The sequence below is a fragment of the Lytechinus pictus genome, chromosome 15, assembly GCF_037042905.1.
Source record: "Lytechinus pictus isolate F3 Inbred chromosome 15, Lp3.0, whole genome shotgun sequence".
NCBI lineage: Eukaryota > Metazoa > Echinodermata > Echinoidea > Temnopleuroida > Toxopneustidae > Lytechinus > Lytechinus pictus.
Window position 1 is genome coordinate 3,805,336 of NC_087259.1, and position 23,661 is coordinate 3,828,996.

Genomic DNA, 23,661 nt, shown 5'->3' on the forward strand with positions numbered 1-23,661 from the left:
ATGTATACATCCAATTCTTAAACACTTATCAAACTAGCTGCCATTAATGTTCTAGGGTAGGGCTAGCTTAGGCTAGCGCATTAACTTTACCTCAAATCTGGACCTGTCTCATGCCTAATACTAATAGGAATAGCCGACTAACGCCATGGTTAACTTCGAACTTGTTAATTCCGAACTTTACGTTTGATTAGGTTTGGACCAATATTAGCTTATTTACCATGGTTTAATATGTCTAGTTCGTATACAGAACCAGTCCTAGATCTAAAAAAATATCTTTGTTCTAGTCTAGTCTCTAGATCTAGACTCTGATCTACGCGCTATCAGCATGGAACCACTAGTGTACCAAAGGGGGGGGGCAGACTGCCCCCCTGACGAGTCACAACTGATCCAGGGGACGTGCCCCCCCCTTGAGAAGCCAAATTAATAATTTGTAATGTCTGACAAGAGGATAGAGGATATTTCGTCCGCGAAAAAATGTGACAAGCCCCCCCCAAAAAAAAAAAGGGGTCTTCACCCCAAATTATGGATTTCTTAGCTGAAAAAAAAATTGACAAGCAAAAAAAAAAAAAAAGATCTTCACGTTCAAAAAAGGGGACATACGTCTTTTTCATTGCATTTTTACATTACAAATTATTAATTTGGCTTCTCAAAGGGGGCACGTCCCCTGAATCAGTTGTGACTCGTCAGAGGGACAGTCCCCCCCCCCTTGGTACACTAGTGGTTCCATGCTGATACAGCGTAGATCAGAGTCTAGATATAGAGACTAGACTAGAACTAAGATAATTTTTTTTTAGATCTAGGACTGGTTTTGTATACGGACTAGACATGGCAAATAAGCTAATATTTGTCTAAACCTAATTAAACGTGAAGTTCGGAATTAACCAGTTCGAAGTTAACCATGGCATTAGTCGGCTATTCAGTGTTGTAGTCAAGGCTCAAACCTCCAAGGCCAAGGCTTTAATACCCAAGGCCAAGGCTTCAATACCAAAGGCCAAGGCCAAGGCATGGAAACCCAAGGCCAAGGCCTGAAAACCTCAAGGCCAAGGCATTTCAAACTTACGATATACAGAACAATGAACTAACAATACTTAGGCGGCAGACATCACACATGGTAAAATGTATGTGAGCGAGGGGACTGAGCGAGAAAAAAAATTAACCTTTGTACATTTAAAACAAAAATAATTTTATGATAGAGACATATTAAAATAATGATATAGTTACCTGTGTACACATAATCCATAAGTTTTCTATAGGCGATTTACATTGCAATAATTATTAATACCACGGTCATCTGATCCTGGCATTCTCAACGTATGTTTTTATCCACTCCCTGGGACAGGGGCAGCAGAAAATTATTATGGGGGGGGGGGGGTCAACGTAAAAAGGCACCCATTTATCAAAATGAGTTTTTTTTTGCAAACAGATACATGTATTTTCAAAATGAGATTATGAACTGCGTGAAGTAATTGTGTGTTTTATAGAAATTAAGTTGAGCAAAGGCTTTCTAAAGTGATTTTTAATTATAAGATAGATATTTTGCTTTAGGTTTTACTTCTCAGCGAGAAAGCATAGCGAGCAAGCGGTTTTGAAAAAAAAATCAATTCTGATGTTGTAAAACTTGATTTATGGTCAATTATGGGGCTAATCATTGTTGAAATTTCCTTGCGCGAATCACCAGCTCAAACTTCTTGACATGTCGTGTAATAAGACATGGAAATTATTTTATTCTGAGCTGGTTTTGTAATCATGAAAAAGATGTGTATCTAACTAAAAAAATAACTTTGCGCTCGCTAATTCTTTTTATATACTGACCAGTAAAGGAAGCAGTTAATTAAGCAGTTAATTACTGCATTTTAAATAAGATACATAACTCACCAATAAAAAATAATGCGAGCGCAAAGCGCGAGCTCAAAAATTTGTTGTATTCCAACCTGAAAACTGGACATTCTAAGCATTTTTTTGTGAACGGGAAGAGAACGAGTACAATAATTGATGCGAGTGCAGGAAACGAGCCAAATATTTGTGATATTTCAACCATAAAGCAACATTCTGTACATTTTTGTAACCATTAGCAGTACTGTACTAAACAATAATTGATGCAAGCACGATTCAAAATCTGTGATTTTCGAACCTAAAATGTATTATGTTTTATTATTAAAGAAGGTATTTCTTTTTTAAAAAGGGCATATTTCATTTGGAAAAACAAATCCTACAGGAATTTTTTTTTTTGGGGGGGGGGGGGCAAGAGAGCACAAAGCGCAAGCTAAAATTTTCAAATGCTTAAACTGAAAATGAGTCATTTTTAGGACTCTTGTCAGTTTTCATATTTTTTTCTGCTTACAACCACTTTTATTAAACAGTTAATTAATCATTAATTATTAATACTTATTGATAATATTAATAATTATTAATTATTAAATAATTTTTTGTTAATTATTATTTCTTGAAACAAAAACAAATACGTTGTTTATTTCCTTGAAACTGTAGAGAAATGAGATTCAATGTTGAACGATATATGATTAAAAAGAAGTAAACACTTTTCCCCTTTGTTTTGTCAATCTGACCCAAAACAAATATAAAATTTAGAAGAGAGATAGAGAGAAGAAGAAGTCCCACCACCAAGAATAAACTTAGACAAGGGGGTAAAGGGAAAGGAAAAGATGGAGTAAATGTGATATTATTTTTTAAACAATCTATTGCAAAATTAGCTTTTCTTATAGAAAGAGGGGGACAAATTTTGTTCACTCGCTCGCTTCAATCGCTTTCTTCTTTTTTTTTGACAGAAATTTTGCTCTATATATGCCATGCTTGGCCCCTCAAAGTTTCTGGCTCATCATGCCATTGACATAACCCATTTGGATATGACAAAATTGGAGACTGTGTTCAAGTTTACCAAATCTTTTCAGAATATCATTAAGACTTAAAACATTCTTGTTGGCCAAAGAAAATAATACAAGGAAAATCCTAATGGAATAGAAATCAACCATGTTATCGTTCTTTAGAGTTAGCTATGTTTAAAGTATGAAAATTGTTGTCAAAATTGCAGTCAGATGTAAAAATTATTCTTGTCATCAAAGCACTATTATCTTGATCATGACCATTATCATTTACTGTCATTATCATCATATGATTACAACACATTACCAATACATAATGCTTTTTTTCATACTAGTAACTGATGTATTCTTTGTTTGAATTTCTTGATAATGGTGACAATTACAATTGATGACACTGCTAGTACACTTACTACTGCTGCTGCTACTGTTACTGGTGATTGGTAGTATTGACCATTAGTGTTATTAAATATATATAAAAAAAAACAATTGAAACATTTATAATTACTTATTTAAAACAAATGAAAGTACAAAATACAAATTGCCTTGAAAAAGCCTTGAAAATGCTTTGAAAATGCCTTAAAATTTCAAGGCTCAAAATCCTCAAGACCAAGGCCCTCTCAAGGCCAAGGCTTTGAAAAAGTAGCTAGGCATTAAGGCGCCTTAAGGCCAAGGCCGAGCATCAAGGCACTACAACACCGATTAGTACTAGGCATTAATTAGACAGGTCCAGATTTGAGGTAAAGTTAATGCGCTAGCCTAAGCTAGCCCTACCCTAGCACATGTATTGCCATTAATGGCAGCTAGTTTATTAAGTGTTTAAGAATTAGATATATATATATATATATATATATCTATATATATATATATATATATATGTATATATATATATATCTAAGCCTATAAGACCTATGTAACTATGTAAGGGTACCGGTAATTTGACGATGCTAATTCATTCTGAGCAACGTGAATGCTTACGATCGGCACTGGTCGTGGACGCGCATGCGTACTCTCAATCCAAAGACGCAAGTCATGAATATTCATATGTCGGTCCAGAACTCGGTGGGAAAAATAATTTCGCCGCCGGCCCATTCGATGACACCCAGAGATTGACGTCATTTATTTTCTGAATGAAACAAAAAAATGGGTATATGGTCCCAAAGGATAGGTCATCATGATACTGCAATCTCTATATCTCATTTTCCTGTGAGCTTCATGTTTATTCCACAAATCCCTTCTGGGATCCATTTTATTTTTCACATTGTTCTTTTTAATTATTTAAAAGATCATAGGGATGGTTGTTCTTTTCTTTCTGTAGATTATCCCATGATTATTTTCATGAATTTTTTTTTTTTTTATACTTTGAATACATGACAATCCCCTCCCCTTCCCCCATTTTACTGGATAACAATCTTGGTTCTTGTAGCACAAATCTTAGACTGAAAATTTCGCTGTTTCAGAGGAGTTTTTCAACATTTTCTGATTTTTGTCAGTCCTCCTCCTACTATTATGGAGGGAGGGGAATCAGGGGATGACGCGAAGCCAGACGAAGTCTCAGCGGAGCACATCCTGTATGACCGAAGTATATTTTTTTGGTTCCTTGTTGTAGTTCCTCTCTCTTAGCTGATCCCTCCACTATTTGGAGATTCCTAGGGTCCAAGGAAACAGATTTGTTCATGTACACTGTCATTCTGGCTTAGGAGATTTGAACCATATCAGAACGGAATACGTCAATTCTGTGGAGGAAAAAGAGAGATTAAAAAGTAGACTATTGTGTACTTCATTGGGCAAACAAGAGTGAAATGGTATAAGGGTAGCCTGAGTAAAGACCTGTGGGTTGACATTGACATAGATTGACGCATGTTGGGAAGTCCACAAGGCAGTTCTTGACTTTGCCAATAAACACTTGACGGAGATGGTCTAGGTTAGGACACTGCCCAGTAAAATGTTCCACAGTCTCGTCGGCAGATTTGCATAGAGGGCAAGTGCGACTGGTTGATTTCTTCAGCATGAAAATACGACACTGTGTTAAGTAGGTGGATGTGAGGAGTTGAGCTCTCACCACAATGCTCTTCTTTAGACGGGAGAGGGTACACTTTTCGGGTACAGGAGTTTAGCAGAAGGAGGTATACAATCTTGCCAGTACTTAAGAGATGGCTTGGAAAGGATTCCTTGACATGTGTTGTGTTTGGTCAGCAGGTTCACTCTGTAATTGACCAATCTCTTCCAAGATGAGTATACGGGAGGATTCGAAACTAGGCTGTGAAGATCAGGAAGATCGTACTTCTTTGCTATCTCCTGCAACAGCTGTATCGTAGGAGAGCATAAGTTGAGGGCTTCTGGGAATGTTCTAAACTCGAAGCGGCTGTGATCGAGGTTGACGAGTTGACCGTTGACTATCTAGACCGTGGTACATGAATACTTCGGGTTGTACCCCCTCTACTGTCTTGAACAACACAGTTTTTATATTATTAAAGATGTCAGCGCCCATGTGAAAATGTGCGCTCTTGCACTGGTGATATGTTCCGGCGAATAGAAGAACTTTGCTGTCGTATTTTACAAAGTTAGATGCCCTTATTATCTGGTATATTCGAAGATGTCAGCACTATCGGGGAAAACAACACATGTCGGAAAATCGGATGAGAAAAGGTATATCTGCTTCCATGCACTGTCAAACACTTTGGTTTTTAATGTGTGTCCCCACTTATTGATTTTTGTGTTATATGTGGTCGCCAAATCAAAATCAGCAGTTCTCGTTTACTTTTGCGCTTCTAACGTTCTATTTAAAGGTCAAGTCCACCCCAGAAAATGTTTGATTTGAATCGATAGAGAAAAATCAACGTTAATTCCACATGTTCATGGAGGAATTAATCGTTGTTTCACTTGATCTTGTTGTTGTTGTTGTTGATCTTGACAATGAGGAGAAAATCCCTAGAACATTTCATATTTTATATTATATATGTAAAATACAAAAGAAATAGTGAGTGGATGACGTCATCATCAGTCTCATCATTTGCATACTGAGCAGGATGTGCATATAACTGTTTTGTGAAATTAAGTGAAACTTAAAAATATAACTTTCTTAGTTACCCGATTTTGATGAAATTTTCAGTGTTACTGTTATGCTTGTTTGATTTTTCTCCTTTTATTCAAATCAGATTTTTGTTGGGGTGGACTTGTCCTTTAAGAAGCTCCTCCAAATTTGATGGCGACATGTTCACCATGAATTAAAAGATGGAGCTAACATGGCTAATGCAGTTTCGCACCGGTCATTGGGACAAATTTCCCCATCAGAGATTGTTTGCAAATCATCATTCATGAATCATGGACATGGCAAGTCTTGTTAACATTCGCTGACTAACATTTCGAGGTGAATGCCCACCGCTTTTCCGAATATCGCGATTGGGAACGGCTGTATTTTGCCTCGATCTCAACGCTATTGTTTGAGTTCTCAAGCTCAGACATCGCTTCACTTGACTTCGCTGTAATTTTGATATGGACTGAAGTTTAGCGACTAAAAGATTTGCCGCATTTATGGCGAAGCCAAGCCAAGCGATGTCTTACTGAGAATTTGAACGATCAAGGATGTCGAGATCGAAGCCATTCCTGGTCACAATATTCAGAAAAGTAGCGGGCATATTGATTGAGGGACTTGCTGTGACATTCACAAACAATTACTGCTGGGCATCATAACCTTGTTCATTGAATGAGTGCTGCTTGGAAAATATGCTTTGGCTGGTGCGAAACTGCATTAGTGCCAAAAGATTGGCATAGTCATGGATAAAACTCCATCTATCTCTCTCTTTTATATCTGTGATTCTGTCAACTTGTATCCTACTCCGTTTTATGGTCGGAGATCGCTGACAACCATACTGCAGGCCCCTATGCTAATGAACAAATAATATTTATTATTTATAGTCCTCTTGTGGCTGAATTCACTTCCCTACAAAATCTTGTGAATTGTGAGACTTTCCCTCTCAGAGAATTTTAACACTTCATCTACAAGTTAAATTGAATATTATTGCACCATAGGAAAGAATAAATGTTACTCTTTGGTCATTTATTTTGAATTAAATATTTTGATAAATAAGTGAATTTCAAGCCTGAAAACATGTCTTGAAATGGAATTTGAAGAGATTACCGCATGGTGAATGTGACCTTAGAGAGGCCCCAGCATGGAAACCGTTGGAATTTGGGTAGGTGCGTGGTCTCTTACTAATCATAGTGCAGTATTCTAGTTTTCAAACTGTAAAACTTGGATCTTGACCCATTTAAACACCCCTTCTAGGCCAATATCATTAAAGCTGAGATCCTCAGCTTTAACATAATCTCAACATTTTGACACAAACAGAAATATAATGTAAAAACAAAGACTTGTTGGATGAAAATGCTTATTTTGTAGCATGTTTTAGATCAAAAGTTTCACCTATATAACAAATTCTTTTTAAAAATTCAGACACAGGACCTGAAAGAAGAATGTCTCCATAATTGATACCAAAAACATGAAATTTGATCAATATTTGGAGCAGCACTGGCCGAATGAAAAGTGGTGTTTTGGTCTGCACACAGGTCATTGAATATGCAAAACCTTTCTACTCATAAATATATCAAAAGATTAAAGAATAAATGAAGCTACGGTACTTTTTGAGGACCTGCCGACTGACTATCAGATGAAATAACCGCAGACAAAATCAGACCTCGAAAGTTTGCTTAGAAGATTTTGGGAACTGTTGGGGGACTTTAACTTGCACATTTTGGAGGAATTTTTATGTAATTGATCTTAATAAAAAAAAAATGTTGCTCCTCCTACAAAACTTATGGAGTTACATGTAGGCCTACGTGTACCACAGTCAGGTGGTCCGAGATCATCAGCAATATGCTGCAGGACCAAAAGAGTATACGGTATTACAATTACACAGCAGTCAGAGGCATGCCAGAGGGGTTTTGGGAGTTAAAATTGGTGCACTGCACAAGTGGATTGGAATGATGGGCGAATGATGTAGCGAAGGGCAATCAGAGGTCTCACAGGCCTAATTCATTCCCCATAGACTCGTGTGTTAAATTGGCACTTTAAAAAATTCATAAAAAATAAGGATGAAATTCGGGGGTCAAATGTTTACTACCAGTGGATAGGATATATATCTGGCAATCCATATCTGACCAGAAAAGGGTCCCTCGACCGGCTCATTTTAAAAATAAATTGGCGTGTTTGAAGACACCGTCGGGGGGAGCAGATTCATCACCTCAAACAGCAAAAAAGCCCTAATCCTTCCGCCAGTCAAAATATAGTCCAAAATTTGTGATATTTCTTCCCAATTTGGGAAAAGGAAGTTCAGTAATTACCAAAAAAAGAATCAGTGTTAGATGGACAATCATATGCATACAATTTGTCAATCAGCCATATCAAAATTAAAAAAATAGCAATGGGTTGGCTCGAATGAATATCTCTTGCTTTCCCAATGTTAATAGGCCCGTGTAGCCCAGAGTGGTTGTAGAGGATGCAGAGTGGGAGAGAGTTGGATCATGATTGCTTCACTTTAGTTTTGATGTGAAATTATGGAGTACTTTTTTATATCAACAGCATATACACTAGACCGTTAAAAATATTCTTGTCTGGATGAAAATGCTTTTTATTTCAGTGAAGTCTGAGTCTACCTTTTCTCCTGTCAGTTATCTTCTCAGACCAAAAGCTTCAATATCTGTACATTGGTTGGTCAACTGAACTACGTTGTCAACACTTGCCATTGTCAGAAATTGTTCATAAATCCCCAGAAAAGACCGCTATTTCTATCTACTATCTTCGCTACTTTTTCTGAAATAAGTTACATCTTTTTATTAGAAAAATTCCCAAATTATCACTGTAACTTGAGGTCCAACCTGTTCCCTTTTGTGGGAAAATTATGATCTCAAAATGATAGTTGTAAGCCATCGTGCAAGTCACCAAAATTTCCAAAAATGTGGACTCATAAATAGAAATCATAATTTAAGACAATGTCTATGAATGAGACTTACTGAAGAATTTTGGTAATTCAAAAATAAAAATGTGTGCTTTTGTCACTTGAGGTTGATGCTGTTTAAGTATATGTTACTAAATGTTACTTTGTCTTAGGAGTGGACTTGATCTTAGAACATTTTAAATATACTTTTTAGGAAAGAGGAACTTCTGGAAGCAGCAAGGAAACGGGTCGATTGTGAGAGAAGAGCAATGAAGATTGTAGAGCGCCTTCTCGAAACGTCCATCTCAAAGTCTTTCTTTGAAGATTGTGTAAGTATAATTCACACCACTTTTAAAGGGAAACCATATATACTGAACATTTACAACAATTTTTTTTATTATAAGAGTTGACTTAAAGTCTTATCTTTAGTTTTGGAAAATTCCCTAAGAAAGTGCATGTCGTTTTTCCAAATGGTTACTTCATTATATGATTGTGTGTGCCCTAAAACAGTTATGATGTGAAGGTTATTAAAGATGAATGTGCGTTTACATTTATTTCATCTGGGGCCCATTTCATAAAGGTACAGCGTCAGCGTCAAGTCCCAAAACAGCGTCAAATTTCCACTTGCAGCGTCAAATTAAATATTTGACGCTGCAGCGCATTTCATAAAAAGTTGACGCTCCAGTAGGAGCGTCAACTTTTTACTGGAGCGACAAGTATGGTTACTGGAGCGTCAAATAGGGTTAAATATTTGACGCTGGTCATGGGGGAGCGTCAAGTTGACACTGTAAAGGGTTTTTCATTGTTAAGAATGGTGTACGTTGTGCTCAGGCATGCCCAAAGGGCTCTTACAAGAGAACGGATATTTAGAGCAATGTCTGTGATAATTAATAATGGTTACACTTCGTAATTCCGAAGGTTCTATATTTCGAAGGTTCGTAATTCCGAAACACGTAAATTGCCTATACCTCGATGTTCGTCAATCCGAAAACGTAGAAGGGTTCGTTAATCCGAACATTTGTGGCGTTATTCCGAAGGTTCGATAATCTGAAAACGAAATAAGGTTCGATGTTCCAATGGTTCGTTAGTCTGAAACGAAATAAGGTTTGTTAATCATTATGTTTTCGGAATCACGAACCTCATTTTGTTTTCGGATTAACAAACCTTCGGAATTACAAACCTCACTTTGTTTTCGGACTTACGAACTTTCGGAATTACGAACTTTCGGAATTACGAACCTTCGGAATAACGAACCTTCGGAATATGCGAACCATTGGAATAACGAAGCTTCGGAATTACGAATGTATGCGTTAATAATGCTAATAACATGAATAAAGAATATATTAAGGGAACGCTTTTTAGTAGAAATGCAGTTTCTTTTTTTTGTCCTACCTACCAAAAAAATTTTTTTTTTAAATTCTTCCGAAACAACAAATTTTTCAGTTTATCACGGGGCAGGCCAAGGAAAAAAAAGGGAAGTTATAGACAGACTTTAAAAAAAAAGAGGATTTTTTTTCTTGTACGTTGTAGGAAAAAATAGAGGAAGACTGTACGTAGATCTATTATGTGTTTAATTTAAAGCCTAAATTAAAAAAGTCCTAGGCCATTAAAAAAATGATAAAATTTTTTTTTTCTGTTTCTGACTTTCTCAACAACAAAAAAGTCGTGGCCATGGCATTGTGCCTTTTGTGGAATCCGTTTACTTTTAAAGTTTTAGTTTACGGTACTGAATGGTTATTCGCCGTTGAAACCGATAACTCAAAAATATTTCCATTATGAACAAAAATAATCTCTTAAGGTCATTTTAGATGTTTCATGCATAATTAGAGCCTACAAATTTACTTGCTTCAGGGTGATTTTTAATAGCAACCTTGTATTACCGACACAAATAGTCAAGTGTGGGACTGGGATGAAAATTGTACGGTAGAAACTTTGTTGAAGGTGAAATTTCGACCGGCAATAATAATAAATTTTCCCCCTTTTTTAAATAATTTTTTTCCTGGCATAGGGCTAAATTAAATCAAATCTCTGAAAACTTACACAATGGAGAAACAATGCTATGCCATCCTGTGACAAATCTATATTTTCTTCTTACTCTCTTCTACAATTGCAAACTATCGCCATAGAGCCATCACTCTGCTTCAACTGCTAGTCTTATGCTGCAGACCCTGTTTGCAGCTGCTAAATAATAATTTCGCTCCCGAAAAAATTAATATGCAAAAAAAAATAATGATATTCTCTTTCAATTTTTTTTCTTCTTATTTTGCTTCTCAAAGGTGGGAGGGGGGCCACGGGCTGGCTGTGCCCCCCCCCCCCTGGATCCGCCAGTGCTTTCTACCTAAACCTATGACTTGAATTGAAAACAAAAAACTGGAGAGAAAGGGGATTTCCCCCTAATCAGCCTCGTACATGACTATTCAAATAAATAGCTGGAAAGTCAAGCTGACTTTCCAGCGAATGTGCTTTTATGAAATGCAAAGTTGCTAGCATAGCAAGTTGCTAGCATAGCAAGCAAAAGCTGCTATTCTACCAGAGTTGCTATCATAGCAACTTGCTATGATAGCAACTCTTTATGAAATGGGCCCCTGGTGTCTCATTAAAATAAAGTACCTTTGTATTAATGTCTTGTTGATTTATATAAAACCCCTTCTCAAGCATGTAATGAGCTGAAAATTTCATGATGTAATTTGTCTGTACCTTTTCTATCTAGTCACTAAATTTGTAAAGTAAGTGCTCTAAGGCTACTAGTATTAAGAAAATAAAAATGTTACCAAGAGAGGGTGCTAGATATATTTGAATTCTAAAGGCTGGTAAAAATCCAAGTTTGAATTCTAATGGCTGAAAAAGCATTCAAAGACCCCTGCACTTTCATAGTATTGGGATTTTACTTGATACTCCATATAATTCACATTATTGACCTTCTACCAACGTTGTTGACAGGCTTTAAAGCAATCTTATTGGAAAGAGTAAAATGAGAGGGACAGTTTAAAGCAAGTTTCATCAAAATCGGTTAAGAAATAAGCGAGTTATAGTCATTTAAAAAGTCTTGTACTTTCTATGGGGATCCTCAAATTGGCCACCATGCTTCAGAATGACAGATTTTGTGGACAACTCTCCATTTGTTTTGTACACAAATTTTTTTCAGATTTTCCCCCATTATCTTTCAAATCGCATCTTGCCTCCTGAGCATAACTCTGTCTGTTGGTCTTGCATAGACAGCTGGCAGCCATCTGATCTGAGGAGGGTAATCTGTAAGCGCTTAGATATGTACAGTGTATGTATTCAGGAGTTCAGGGCATTACAAATAACGAGATTATTGTTATTATTATTATCATTATTGTTATGATGATTATTATCGTTATCAGTATCATCATCATCTGTAGAAGTAGTAGTAGTTGTATTGTAATTGATTATCATTATTATTATAATTGTTATTATTATTAACATTATTATTATTAATGTTGTTATTATTATTATAAGAATTATTATTATTATCATCATCATCATCATTATCATAATCAATGTTATTCACACTACATTCTTTCTTGCAGGGTAAATACATCACCAGTAAACAGTTTGAAGATGTGGCCGTTGAGAGGGCTATCGAGAAGCTCTGTGGCTATCCCCTGTGCACCAACAAACTCGCCAACATCCCAAAACAACAATATCACATCTCACTCAAGAGTAAGAAGGTCTTTGATATCACAGAGAGGAAGGTAGGTTTGTTGCTGAACCCTTCCCCACAAAGCCTGGTGATCGATTGTAAGATTGATACTTATCAATTCAATCAATATTGATCATTATCATTTGTAAAAATCAACCCACAAACTGGTAGTGCTCATCATTTTTCATTTAATTTGGGAAAATTAATATTCAAACCCTTTAATTTGATTAACATTTGTCATTCTCTCTACTTTGTCTTTTTCTCTTTCTCCCTCTCTCTCTCTTTTATTTATCCCTTTCTTGTTTTTAATATTCAATCATAGAACTTCTGCAGTCAGAGATGTTTTCAGGCTTACAAGTATTACCAGGCTCAACTCAATGATGAACCTGTCTGGTCTAAGGATCATAAAAAGTAAGAAAATTCTACCCAATACTCACTGGCTTTGATTAATTCAGGGACTTTGCAAATTCAACTCAAAATAACTTTAGATAGCTTTATTGTAAAGAAAATCTCTGTCTGTACACTGTACAAGGTGATGCACACATCACACTCGTGAATGTTTGAATGTATGATAGACTTGATTCACTCTGTGTGTATTGTGAATTAAATGTGGCTTGAGTCGAAGTTGGCGGTCCACTGTATGTCACTCTAGTTGAACAGAGTGGGCAAAGAGTTAACCATGGACAAATCATGGACTTTGTTTTCCAATTTTCAGTAGAAAATACAAATGAGGCAGGCTTCGTGGTAGAAAACTAGCCTCTTGAGCAGTGGGATGTGGGTTCTATCACAGATTATTTTGGTGTTACAAAAAACTTCTGTTCTATTGAAAGTCCAATGTAATTCCCTAAAGCGAGCATTATGGAGCATTTTAAGAAACTTGAGTGGCAATTGAATGCAAATCATATACAAATCTGGCTTTAATCAAAGGACTTACTGCTTGATTTCTTTTACTCAAACTCATTGCTATTTTTAAATCTCAGTATTGATAAACATTTTAATCTACTTATTCCAGCCTCCCTCCTATCAAGCTGATTGAGAACGATACCAGCGCTGCCACCAACACACGTCTCAAGCCTCAGAATGAAATCACAATGAAACAGGAAGTGGAAATGCCAAATGTCAAAGAGCAAACAGCAGAGGGCGCTTCTCAAGGCGAGGAAGGTCTGACCTCTGGAGTATCAGGGATGAGTTTGGGCAAGTCAGATGGAGAGATAGATCAAAGAAGGAAGGACCAAGATGAGAGAAGAGAAGAGATGCTGAGAAGAATTGCAGAGTCTGTGGAAAGACCTGCAAAAGGACAGAATCAAGGAACGAAAGATACCGGAAGCCATGATGATGGTCCAAGGCATGTTGCTGAATCCCTTTCGAGTACTGTTGACAAAGAACAAGAAGTGACAAAGCATACACATCCACCTGATGAATTATATTTGTCCAACCAGAGCAAACTAGATCAGACCGGTTCTACTGTTGATATTATCAATGAACAATGTGAAGTTTCAAACAATGAGAATATTGCTAGAAATGAAATGGATGAACTTACCCAGATGAAATTGGTTCAGACTGGATTAGCAGAGAGTAAAGAAAGTGTTGATATGAAGGAAGATATTGCTCCAGAGGAAATGAGGAGAGAGGATGATACAAAGAAAGCTGATGTAACTCGGCCAAAGAAGTCACATTCCTCCTCAGATCAAAGAATTAGTCACGAGAAGAAGAAAGTGAAAAAGAAAAAGAAGAAAGTTACTTCAGCTGAAAACCCAATGCTTGTAATTCTGCAACACATCCAACAATGCATCATCGAGTGGAGAACGGTTAAAACACTGAGACACATCTATGGTAGGCACTTCACCAAGTCAGGAGACCAAGTACACTCTGGTGAATCCGATACTGGTAAAGATGGCAACCTGAAAGATGGTGATCAAGACATCAAGAAGAAGGCCCTCAAGGAGTTTGAGAAGCGGGTAGGAGATCGTCTGGACCGGGAAGATTTACGAGAGGGTGCCTTTCCTGCGCCGTCCAAACCCATGCCAGACTTTGACCGCCTCCGCAGGGAAGAAGAGGAGAGGTACGCCTTGAGAGTGAGGGAGTTCTTCATGGGAGGTGAGATGACAGCTCCTTCCGAACCTGCAGTGAAAGACAAAGAAGAACCTCTAAAGGTTAGGTGATCCATTTTAACAAATTTTCGCTTTGCTATGGACAGGGCTTTCAACAATGCAGGCAAACCCTTTTAACTTTTATTCCTTCTATTCCTATTCAAGAAATACATTATTCTATACAAATTTACTTTCTTGCTATCAAGAAAAGGAATGAAGTTAAAAGGGCTTGCTACATGCCTGCATTGCTGAAAACCCTGTATATCGCTGAGCGGAAACTCGCTATTTATATTTCGAGCACTTATTGTAAACCCCCAATATATTTTTACGGTATAATATAATTCATAGTGCACCATATCCACTCTGCAGATTGTTCAAGGTGTTGATATATAGCCATAAATAAAAGACAAAAACTAGAGAACAATTAAAGGAGAATCCAACTCAAATACGTGTGGAAAGTTGTTTTAGAGGAAAAAGAAAAAATCAGACAATAAGATAAGCGATTTGAAGAATATCGGACAAATAATAAGAAAGTAATAAATTTTGAAAGTTCTAAATAAAATTAGTTATCAGAATTTTTTAAATAAAAATATAATCGATAAATGGATATATCACAAATTTACCGATTTAGACAAATAAGCAGAGATGTGCACCCCATATAGATCAACCTAAAACTGATAGTGGTTTATGTAGGGTGTATAAAATCTAAGCATTAAAACGTTACTTTTAAGCAAGGTCTCAAATTGATCAAGGCTGTTCACATTGTGGATGCATGTTGAGAGTGCACATCATAAGATAATAATGTCAATCCAATAAATAAAGCAATTAAATTGTTGACAGAAGCGAGCCAGTGCAAGACCTGCCTACCATTACATTTTTGCCATAATTATTCTGTTTTTGCTATAAAAAGTCTACAAAATACGATTTTCTGGAATTTTATTATTATTTTTATTATTATTATTACCTACCTACCTGTTTAATAGATGATTCACAGTTGTGGGTCGGTCAATTGGAGGTGCACACCAGTTTTGATTTTTGATTATTATTATAGTTGTATTACCTGTTTCATTATCCCCTGCCACTTTTTTTTTTTTTTCTTTCTTTTTTTTCTTTAACCCAAGTACAAACCATAAACAGAACACAGTGCGCTTAGAAACACCAGTAGTAAGCGCCTTATAAATTTTATGTATTATTATTATTATTATTTGGCTTCACCTGTGCCTGGGAGGTGAAAAGTGAACTGAATCAATACGACCCGCAAGTCTCCTCCCGATATAGCTTCTTTGGGTGGACTTCTACACTGGGATTTTTTTATTATACGCCTGTCCTAGACGACGTACATGTATTATGGTATCACGCTCGTTGTCCGTCTGTCTGTTGAATTTTCCTTGTAAACGCGATAACTTCAGTTTGACTTAACCTAGGCTCATATAATTTGGTGTGTATGATACTAGCGTGGATCCCAGGAAGCCTAACGATTTTGAGGTCAAAAGGTCAAGGTCAAGGTCACAGTGACATGTTTTCATCTTTTACCCTTCTGAAGTCCTTGTAAACGCGATAACTTTAGTTTAACTTAACCTAGGCTCATATAATTTGGTTTGTATGATACAAGCATGGATCCCAGGAAGCCAGGATTTTTAGGTCAAAAGGTCAAAGGTCAAGTCGCCACCTTTCACTTTTCTTGCTTGACCAATAAATCCATTTTCCGTGTTATAGGCGGGCGTATTATGTGCTCGCCCTAGTGACACTCTTGTTAGTACAAGGTTGGTAGCTCTGCAGTGTTGGTTCTGTAACGGTAGTCGACTGTAGCAGGCAAAAGGTTCATAAGTTTTTCTTTTCTTTATGTATCATTCTACAGCCTTCAGTTGAATCCATTGAGAGAACAGATGCACTACCACCTGTAGACTCTAGAGCACAGCTGACCATCAGACGAAAGATCATACTCGATAAACTTGGTGCAATGTAAGCTTTTATTTTCATGAATCTGATTTATTTCAATTTCATATGGGCTGTTTTATTCAAATTTGACCCCCAAAATGTGCCGACAGACCTTATTTTTTCATTGTTCATTGTTAATCCTTTTCTTTTTTACTGGCAAAGGGCACAGCAGAACTTCATCCATGACATGGAAAAGGAAAAACAAAAACAAAAAACAACAGACCGGCTCATTTTGTTACAAAGTTCAGTTAATGTAAATGTACCAGATTTAGATCTATGATAATATAGTAACAGTTAAACCGTGGCTTTACAGACAGGGGCCCTTATTCTGAAGTCGGGTTTAACTTAAACTCGGGTTTAAAGTTGTGGTTTGAGTATGGATAGCCAATTGTTACATAAATCACTAACAGTAGAGATATTATATTTCAGCTCATTTGGCTCTCAAATCTTTCATAATTGTCTAGGAAGTATAAATAGATCATCGTCTTCACCATCGATGAATCAGGAAAGAGCACAGTAAATATAAGAAACATGCAACTTAATAAAAAATTTGACACTTTTGGCTTCCCATAATTTTAGCACAGAGTTAGACCATGGTCTATGTTAAACCTGACTTCAGAATACGGGCCATACTCATTAATCAGTGTTTACTGCAACTACTTTCATTTATCGTTACAAAAAAGAGGTTGCATGCATCTTTTTTCCTGCCTGGATCCAGCAGGCCGTCAGATGGTAAACGGCCTATCTCGAAAATCGCTGTTCTGAGAAAAAATGACTTTAAAGTTTAGAGGTTTGAGCTTTTTTATGAGACGGGAATAATGCATTTTTAGCAATGGGAAAAGAAGAAGCACAATAAACACTAATAACTGAAGAATTTTGTGCTTATTTGGGGTTTTAATTATGAAATAAATGAGATTTTTGTGTAGATAGACTGTTTAACCACAGCACATGTATACACTCATACTATACATCATAAGATGGTAAAATGGTCTACATGTATCTTCTAGACCATTTTTCTCAGAACAGCATTTTTCGAGATAGACCGTTTTACCATCTGACGGCCGTGTGACGTGGCGGTAAACCAGTCTAACTCAAAGATAGACCATTTTACCATCTGACAGCGATGATTAAAAAATCTCAATTAAGAAGGTTAAAAGGTTTATGTAAAAGATAGCTCGTTTTACCTCCAAATGATAGTACTGATAATGGGCATACTCAAAGATAGACCATTTTACCATCAAATCTGAAGGAAAAATACAAAAAAGTACCAAGATAGCGGAAATTATCTCTAAATCAAGACATGATGGGATTTTCTTGATGGCACCATTGGAAAGAGCGCTCTCACATTACCAGGAAAGTGAATATTCCTCAAAAAGTCAAATTTTCGAGTTAGACCGTTTTACCATCTGACGGCCGTTGACCACCTCTGCCTCCTTTCAATTCATCTTCGATGATCCTTTCACTAAAATGATCATTGATTAATCGATTTACTTTCCAGCTTGCCGGGCATTGCAGTCTCTCTCCACCTCTCTGTCCATGAGGTCAATCCGCTGATGACCGATCTGGTCAGGACATTCCACCCTGGTAGCCAGAATATCTCCTTCAAACCCATAGCATGGACTCTTCTTACAGTCTTACTCATCCATATGTAAGTACACATGTTCTGTTCTATGATATCTCTATACCTCTACATGTATTTATGTAGATACCTTTAGTTTATTGTTACGTTTGCGAGGGGCAGGGTTAAGTTGTCTGCACTCTGCTGGCAAATACAATTTAATTCACAATTAGGTCTTGAGTGAAGTCTAACAAAAGTATCTTAATTTTTTGAGACACACCTACTCGACTTTAAGTGATTGTAGGTACTCTAAAAAAAAAAAAAAAAATATTTGAATTTTACTTTATACATATATCTTCTTTTAAAAGAAAACAAACATGAATAATAATGATATTATAATATTTATGATGGCGAAAATAGTCAAATTGACTGGTTGCCAAATAAAAAGAAGAACCCCCCCCCCCTTGCTGTGTCAGCTCAGGATTGGAGCAGGTATGGTATACACCCGGGAAAAATTACACTGGAATTTTGGCTATGTCACCCCGATACATGTATCTTAAAAAAAAAAGCCCTGGAACATTAACAAAATAGCCCTTGAAAATATCCTATTCACTGTAGTGTTAAAGCTTAACCAACGATGCGAATTTGGGCAGGAGATTGTAAAAAGGTAGCTCCTGAAAATATATATTTCATCCTAGTAATATATATTCCCATTATTCTGTTTTAGTTTTCAAACTGAGACCACTGTGGCATTATTTGATAATTCAGGAATTTTTGCCTGCAAACTAAGATCAGGTCATGGCAATTTAATGCATGCAGATGTACGTCAGAGTTCAAATTCTGTCCTAGTGCATGTCTTCATGGGGTGTTGCAAGAAACTTGCAATCAATTGCAAGTGTATTTTCGGTCCCTAAATCATTCTTATGTATTGTAATTGATTGTAAATTTGCGATTGATTACTGTTCTACTTCTTGCAACAAGTAGTGTAATCTGATTTACTACAGCTAAGATTGACCTATTCATTGTAAAATTACAACAGAATATTTTCGATTGATTGCAAATATTTTCTTGCAACACCCCCGAGTCACAACATCAGCATATGTTTTTTAAATTTTTTAAATTTTTTAAATTTTTTAAATTCCCAAATGGCTATACATTATTTCTTTTAAAGACAAGCAGATGTTAGTGAATTTGAATAGATTAATACTGCCATCTGTTAACAAAAGGAAGCAACTCGGATTTTAAAAATAAAATTTACTTTTTTCTTGAATTTGGGAAAATTTCTGTATACTCTACATGATACCATAGGAATTTGAGTCATATAGCCCCAATTTCTTAATTATAGACATTTTAAAAGCAAGTCACTCTATATATTTCCACATAAAACAATGACACGTTTTCCTCAATTACTGAGAAAATCATTCCACTGAGTTGCTTCCTTTTGGCATGGGACGGCAGAATTTCATGATAGCGAACACAAAATGACATTCAAATCATGAGTTGTTGCTCCTCTTCCATATCGGTACTCTGTCAAGTAGTAAATAGCTCCATCTGTTGGTAGAGAAAGGACAATGTGTCGTACCTTCAGACCTATATCATAGACTCCACGAAGAGCTGGTGGTTGTCTAATGCATCCAGGTGCGGATCCAGGGGGGGGGGGCACAGGGGGAACCCCCCCCCCCTTTTAAAATTGAAGACTTTGTTTTTTTTTTGCTTGTCAAATTTTTTCGGGTACGAGATATCCTTAATTTGTGGTTGAAAACCTTTTTTGGGGGGCTTGTCAAAATTTTCCTCCAAAAAATTTGCCCCTTCTTTTGGAAAATCCTGGATCTGCCCCTGAATGCATCGGTATGATACTTATCATTTTAAGTCTACGATGTAAATATTGTCTCAATTTATCTTTACCAAATTCACTTGGAGTCGGTTAAAAACAGGAATCATCTTGGCTGTAAATGTCAGTCCGTGCAAACGACACAGATTAAATAAATGCATTACTCTCTTGCTTCGTTTTCAAGCAATCTTCATAGAATTCATATTTTTCATTGTTCTTTGAATGAGATATGCTACACATGTGCAATTATTGTTTAAGTGCTGCTATGGTTACTACTTATTGCAATATAAATCAAGTAAAATCTAGCTGTTTCCTCATTTTTCAAGCAGTGCCGCTGAAATTTGTATACACACACAGGAGTGTTAGTCATAATTGTCTACAGCGATCTTTCTACTTTTTATTTTGTGCGATTGTTAACCTTCTCTTGTTATGAAATTGGTGATGTTTTTTTTCACCTGATTGCTAAGAAAGTATAAGTGCTTGTAAGCGAGCGACAATAAGACTGAGGGCTTAGGACCTTAAGTCCTAACGGACTGAGTGAACTAATGACGAGGATTAATGCCTTACGAAAGGAATCTAGTGTACCAAGTTGAAGTCCAACCTGGGTTACCTTATTGCAAATGAAACCATTGCTCTACCAACTGAGCTATCACAAGAGAAGATAAGAATGGAAAAGACAATAAAACATAAGGAGCCAAATCAAAGTAAGACTAAACTACACTACAAATCGGACACATCTGACAATGAATCAACAATGGTATGCCAGGCTTCGCGATCTGACATGAGAGTTGGTAAATCATTTAACAAATTTTGTTGTATCCCTACATATGTAATCAACAAAATTTAATTATTCATGTTATTGATTGCTTATTCCACAAGTCAAACACAGCAAGAATCACTAGATTGGCCAGTATTGTTTCATTTAGTGGCGATATTTAGAATATTTTCATCCACATGTACTTGCTCAGCAACCAAACACTCACTATGCATAATAAACTACTTCAACCAATATGGCCAATCTCTCTCCAAGAAGTAGTCTAGTTAAGAATAGTAATAGCACCCTCTTGTGGTAGAGGAAGGACAATGTGTATTTTTTTTTCTCTCTCTCTCTCATTTGGTATTGTTTAAAGACTACAAACTCTCCATAAATATCTCCCTTGCTCTATGTATGTATTCATACATGTATCTGTATGAATGGTTATTATATGAGGTTTGCTTTTACTTTTGGGCAATTCCATAAAATATGTATGTCCGACCCCCTTTATGTGGGACCTTCATGAAATTTTCTGTCTCTGATTTATTGTTCTTTTGACAGTCTGTAATGCTCTCTAATGACCATGACTTGGTCAGTTTTAATATGAAGTGAAGTAAAACTTGAGAAAAATGGTGGCCGGACGTACAAAAAGGTTGATTATTTTATGGAATTGCCCTTTTCACACATGTATCACAAAACCATCTTTTTGTAAAAATCATATATCCACCCAACCCTTGAAACCCAAATTAGGAAACAGAAGTGGTTGTATTTTAATAATTTTCACTGCATGACAATTTTCACTCTACAATGTTTGCATGATTAGGTTGGAAAGCTAGTGGTTGGTCAAATCTTTCTAGTACTGCCCCCTCAAGAACATTTAACCCTAATACTCCCAGGGGACTGGCCATTATGCCCCCCCTGTCGATTTTTTGTCGGTACTTCCTCACGCCTCAATATTTCAAAACAAAATTTAATGGCTTTTTCTCTGATCCTTCCGCTCATTTTGATACCAAATTTATGGATATTGCACCTACTGTGCTGGTGTCAGATTACGTTTACCTATCTATCAGGAATTGACAAGGGAGTTATGAAAGACATTTGTACCAGAAATAGCCCCATTGAAGTCAGTGTATTATTGGCCCGGTTCTAAATGTTAGGAACCAGGCCAATAATACATTGACTTCAATGGGGCTATTTATGTATTCATGAGGTCATATCTAAGGCCCCCACGGACCGATTTCCACCAAGTTTGGGTCGTGGGGTTTTGTCATCATGCTCTACGAAAATATGGTATAAAAAATGCTGATATGCAAAAAGTGAAAATTGATGACGTCACACTTCAGTACTCCATTAATGACAGTGTTCCTTATGGATATGATCTGGGGGCTCATTCATGTAGAATTAAAACTATTGTAACTCTGCCACTATGGAAAACCTCATGGCCACTCAGCAGTCAATCACAATCAAGGTTTCCATTATTATTTCCAGAGCAGTGAGAAAAAGGTAAGAGAATATAGTTGCAGCAAACAATTATTTCATGAGAGTCTTTAAAATCAAGGTTAATTGTCACTCTATTATCATAGATCAAGGTCTGGTACATTAACATAAACTTATCTTTTTGCAATCATGAAATCTTTGATAGCTGAAAATTGACTACACTTATGAACACTTACACGGATATTTTTTTAATTTTTCATGGTAAAATTTTGGATACCCGTCCGCCGTCCGGTTTTCAGTGTCAGGTATCCGAATATTGAAATATCCGTTTCAAGTCAGGCCTACTTACACAGATAAGCACATGTGGGATAGTGACACGGTGTATTAAAATTGCTTGGAAATATACCCGACATGTGGTGGAATTCCATGTTTATTTTGCTCATTTCTCAGCAATTACAACATGTACACATTTTCTTCCAGAAATCCTGTGACACATTTTTTTTATACATACAAACCAAGGGTGGTCACTTTATTGGATTCTGTTCGAACTCATTTTGAGATCATTACCTCAACTGGCATTTCTTTTTAAATGGTTGTGGTTAGTGACCTGATTTGTACAATCACCTTACTTTTAGGTGGAATAGATGATGATAATTATATTAGATGGTTTTATTTCATTTAATACCTGATCTAATCCACTTGTTATAGGGCCAATATTGCGCTCATCTATGATTCATGCAATATTGGTCCTATCTCTCGGAATATCTCTGGTGCCCCATTCTGAGCTATCCAATGTAATAATATTATTTCATCTGAGATAAAATCAATTGCGTTTTAGTTTTTAATACATGTAGATGGCAGTTATTCTGTTTTAAAACCAGAAAGGCATTATACTTCAGTAATACTATATCAAGTTCTATGATAAAAATAACACCATTTATATCCTACCTAAATTAAATCATGCATACTGATACTGATTGGTTTGAATAGCATCATGTGACCAAACATATTCTCACTATTTTACGATGATGTTGAAAATGAAACGCCCACTGAAGAAAAATGACTAATCCGTGACGTCAATGATGGAATAGAGCACTTTAGTTTTCCAGTATATTTTGTATGTTGTAAATTTTTATTTTTTATGGCATGAAATTTTGAATTTTGTTGCACAAATTACATTTATGTATTCTTTTAAAATATATATATATATACAGTGCATCCCAGAAAAAACGAAACCGAGATTTATCTATGATTTATCATAACTTAATCATAAATACAATAGACAAATGACCTACCATTGTAAAGCTTAGAATCTCCTATTTCATCTAAAATTACTTAGATTATTTCTCATTCACGCATGAGTGAGCAAAAACAATTTGAAGAGGGGATGCCAAAAAGTCATTTGGCGGGCTGTATCTGGGTTTCAAAAAGAAAAGCACATTTAAAAAAAATTCAATATCTGCTCTTTAAATTGATACCTCAATTACCGAAAATGGTCAAGAAATAACAAAGTTCTGGTTATTTGAAATAAGACTTGAATTTCAATAATTTCATAAAATGAAGAGGTTTTACAGGCTAGCATTCGAACTCACTCGACACTCCGTTTTGTTGACGATCAG

General features: G+C 36.3%; 1 protein-coding gene across 1 annotated transcript in view; it reads left to right on the forward strand.

Annotated features, from left to right (window-relative positions):
- The first annotated feature begins 5,290 nt into the window (after nucleotides 1-5,290).
- Nucleotides 5,291-23,661, forward strand: part of LOC129277663 (putative RNA polymerase II subunit B1 CTD phosphatase RPAP2) — a 92,317-nt gene continuing 73,946 nt past the window's right edge. Inside the window, exons 1-7 of the mRNA XM_064110272.1 lie at nucleotides 5,291-5,483; nucleotides 8,985-9,099; nucleotides 12,322-12,486; nucleotides 12,757-12,845; nucleotides 13,447-14,587; nucleotides 16,383-16,486; nucleotides 17,961-18,110. Of these exons, the coding sequence (XP_063966342.1) occupies nucleotides 5,431-5,483; nucleotides 8,985-9,099; nucleotides 12,322-12,486; nucleotides 12,757-12,845; nucleotides 13,447-14,587; nucleotides 16,383-16,486; nucleotides 17,961-18,110 (1,817 nt within the window). The 5' untranslated portion in view covers nucleotides 5,291-5,430. The remainder of the gene's footprint in view (nucleotides 5,484-8,984; nucleotides 9,100-12,321; nucleotides 12,487-12,756; nucleotides 12,846-13,446; nucleotides 14,588-16,382; nucleotides 16,487-17,960; nucleotides 18,111-23,661) is intronic.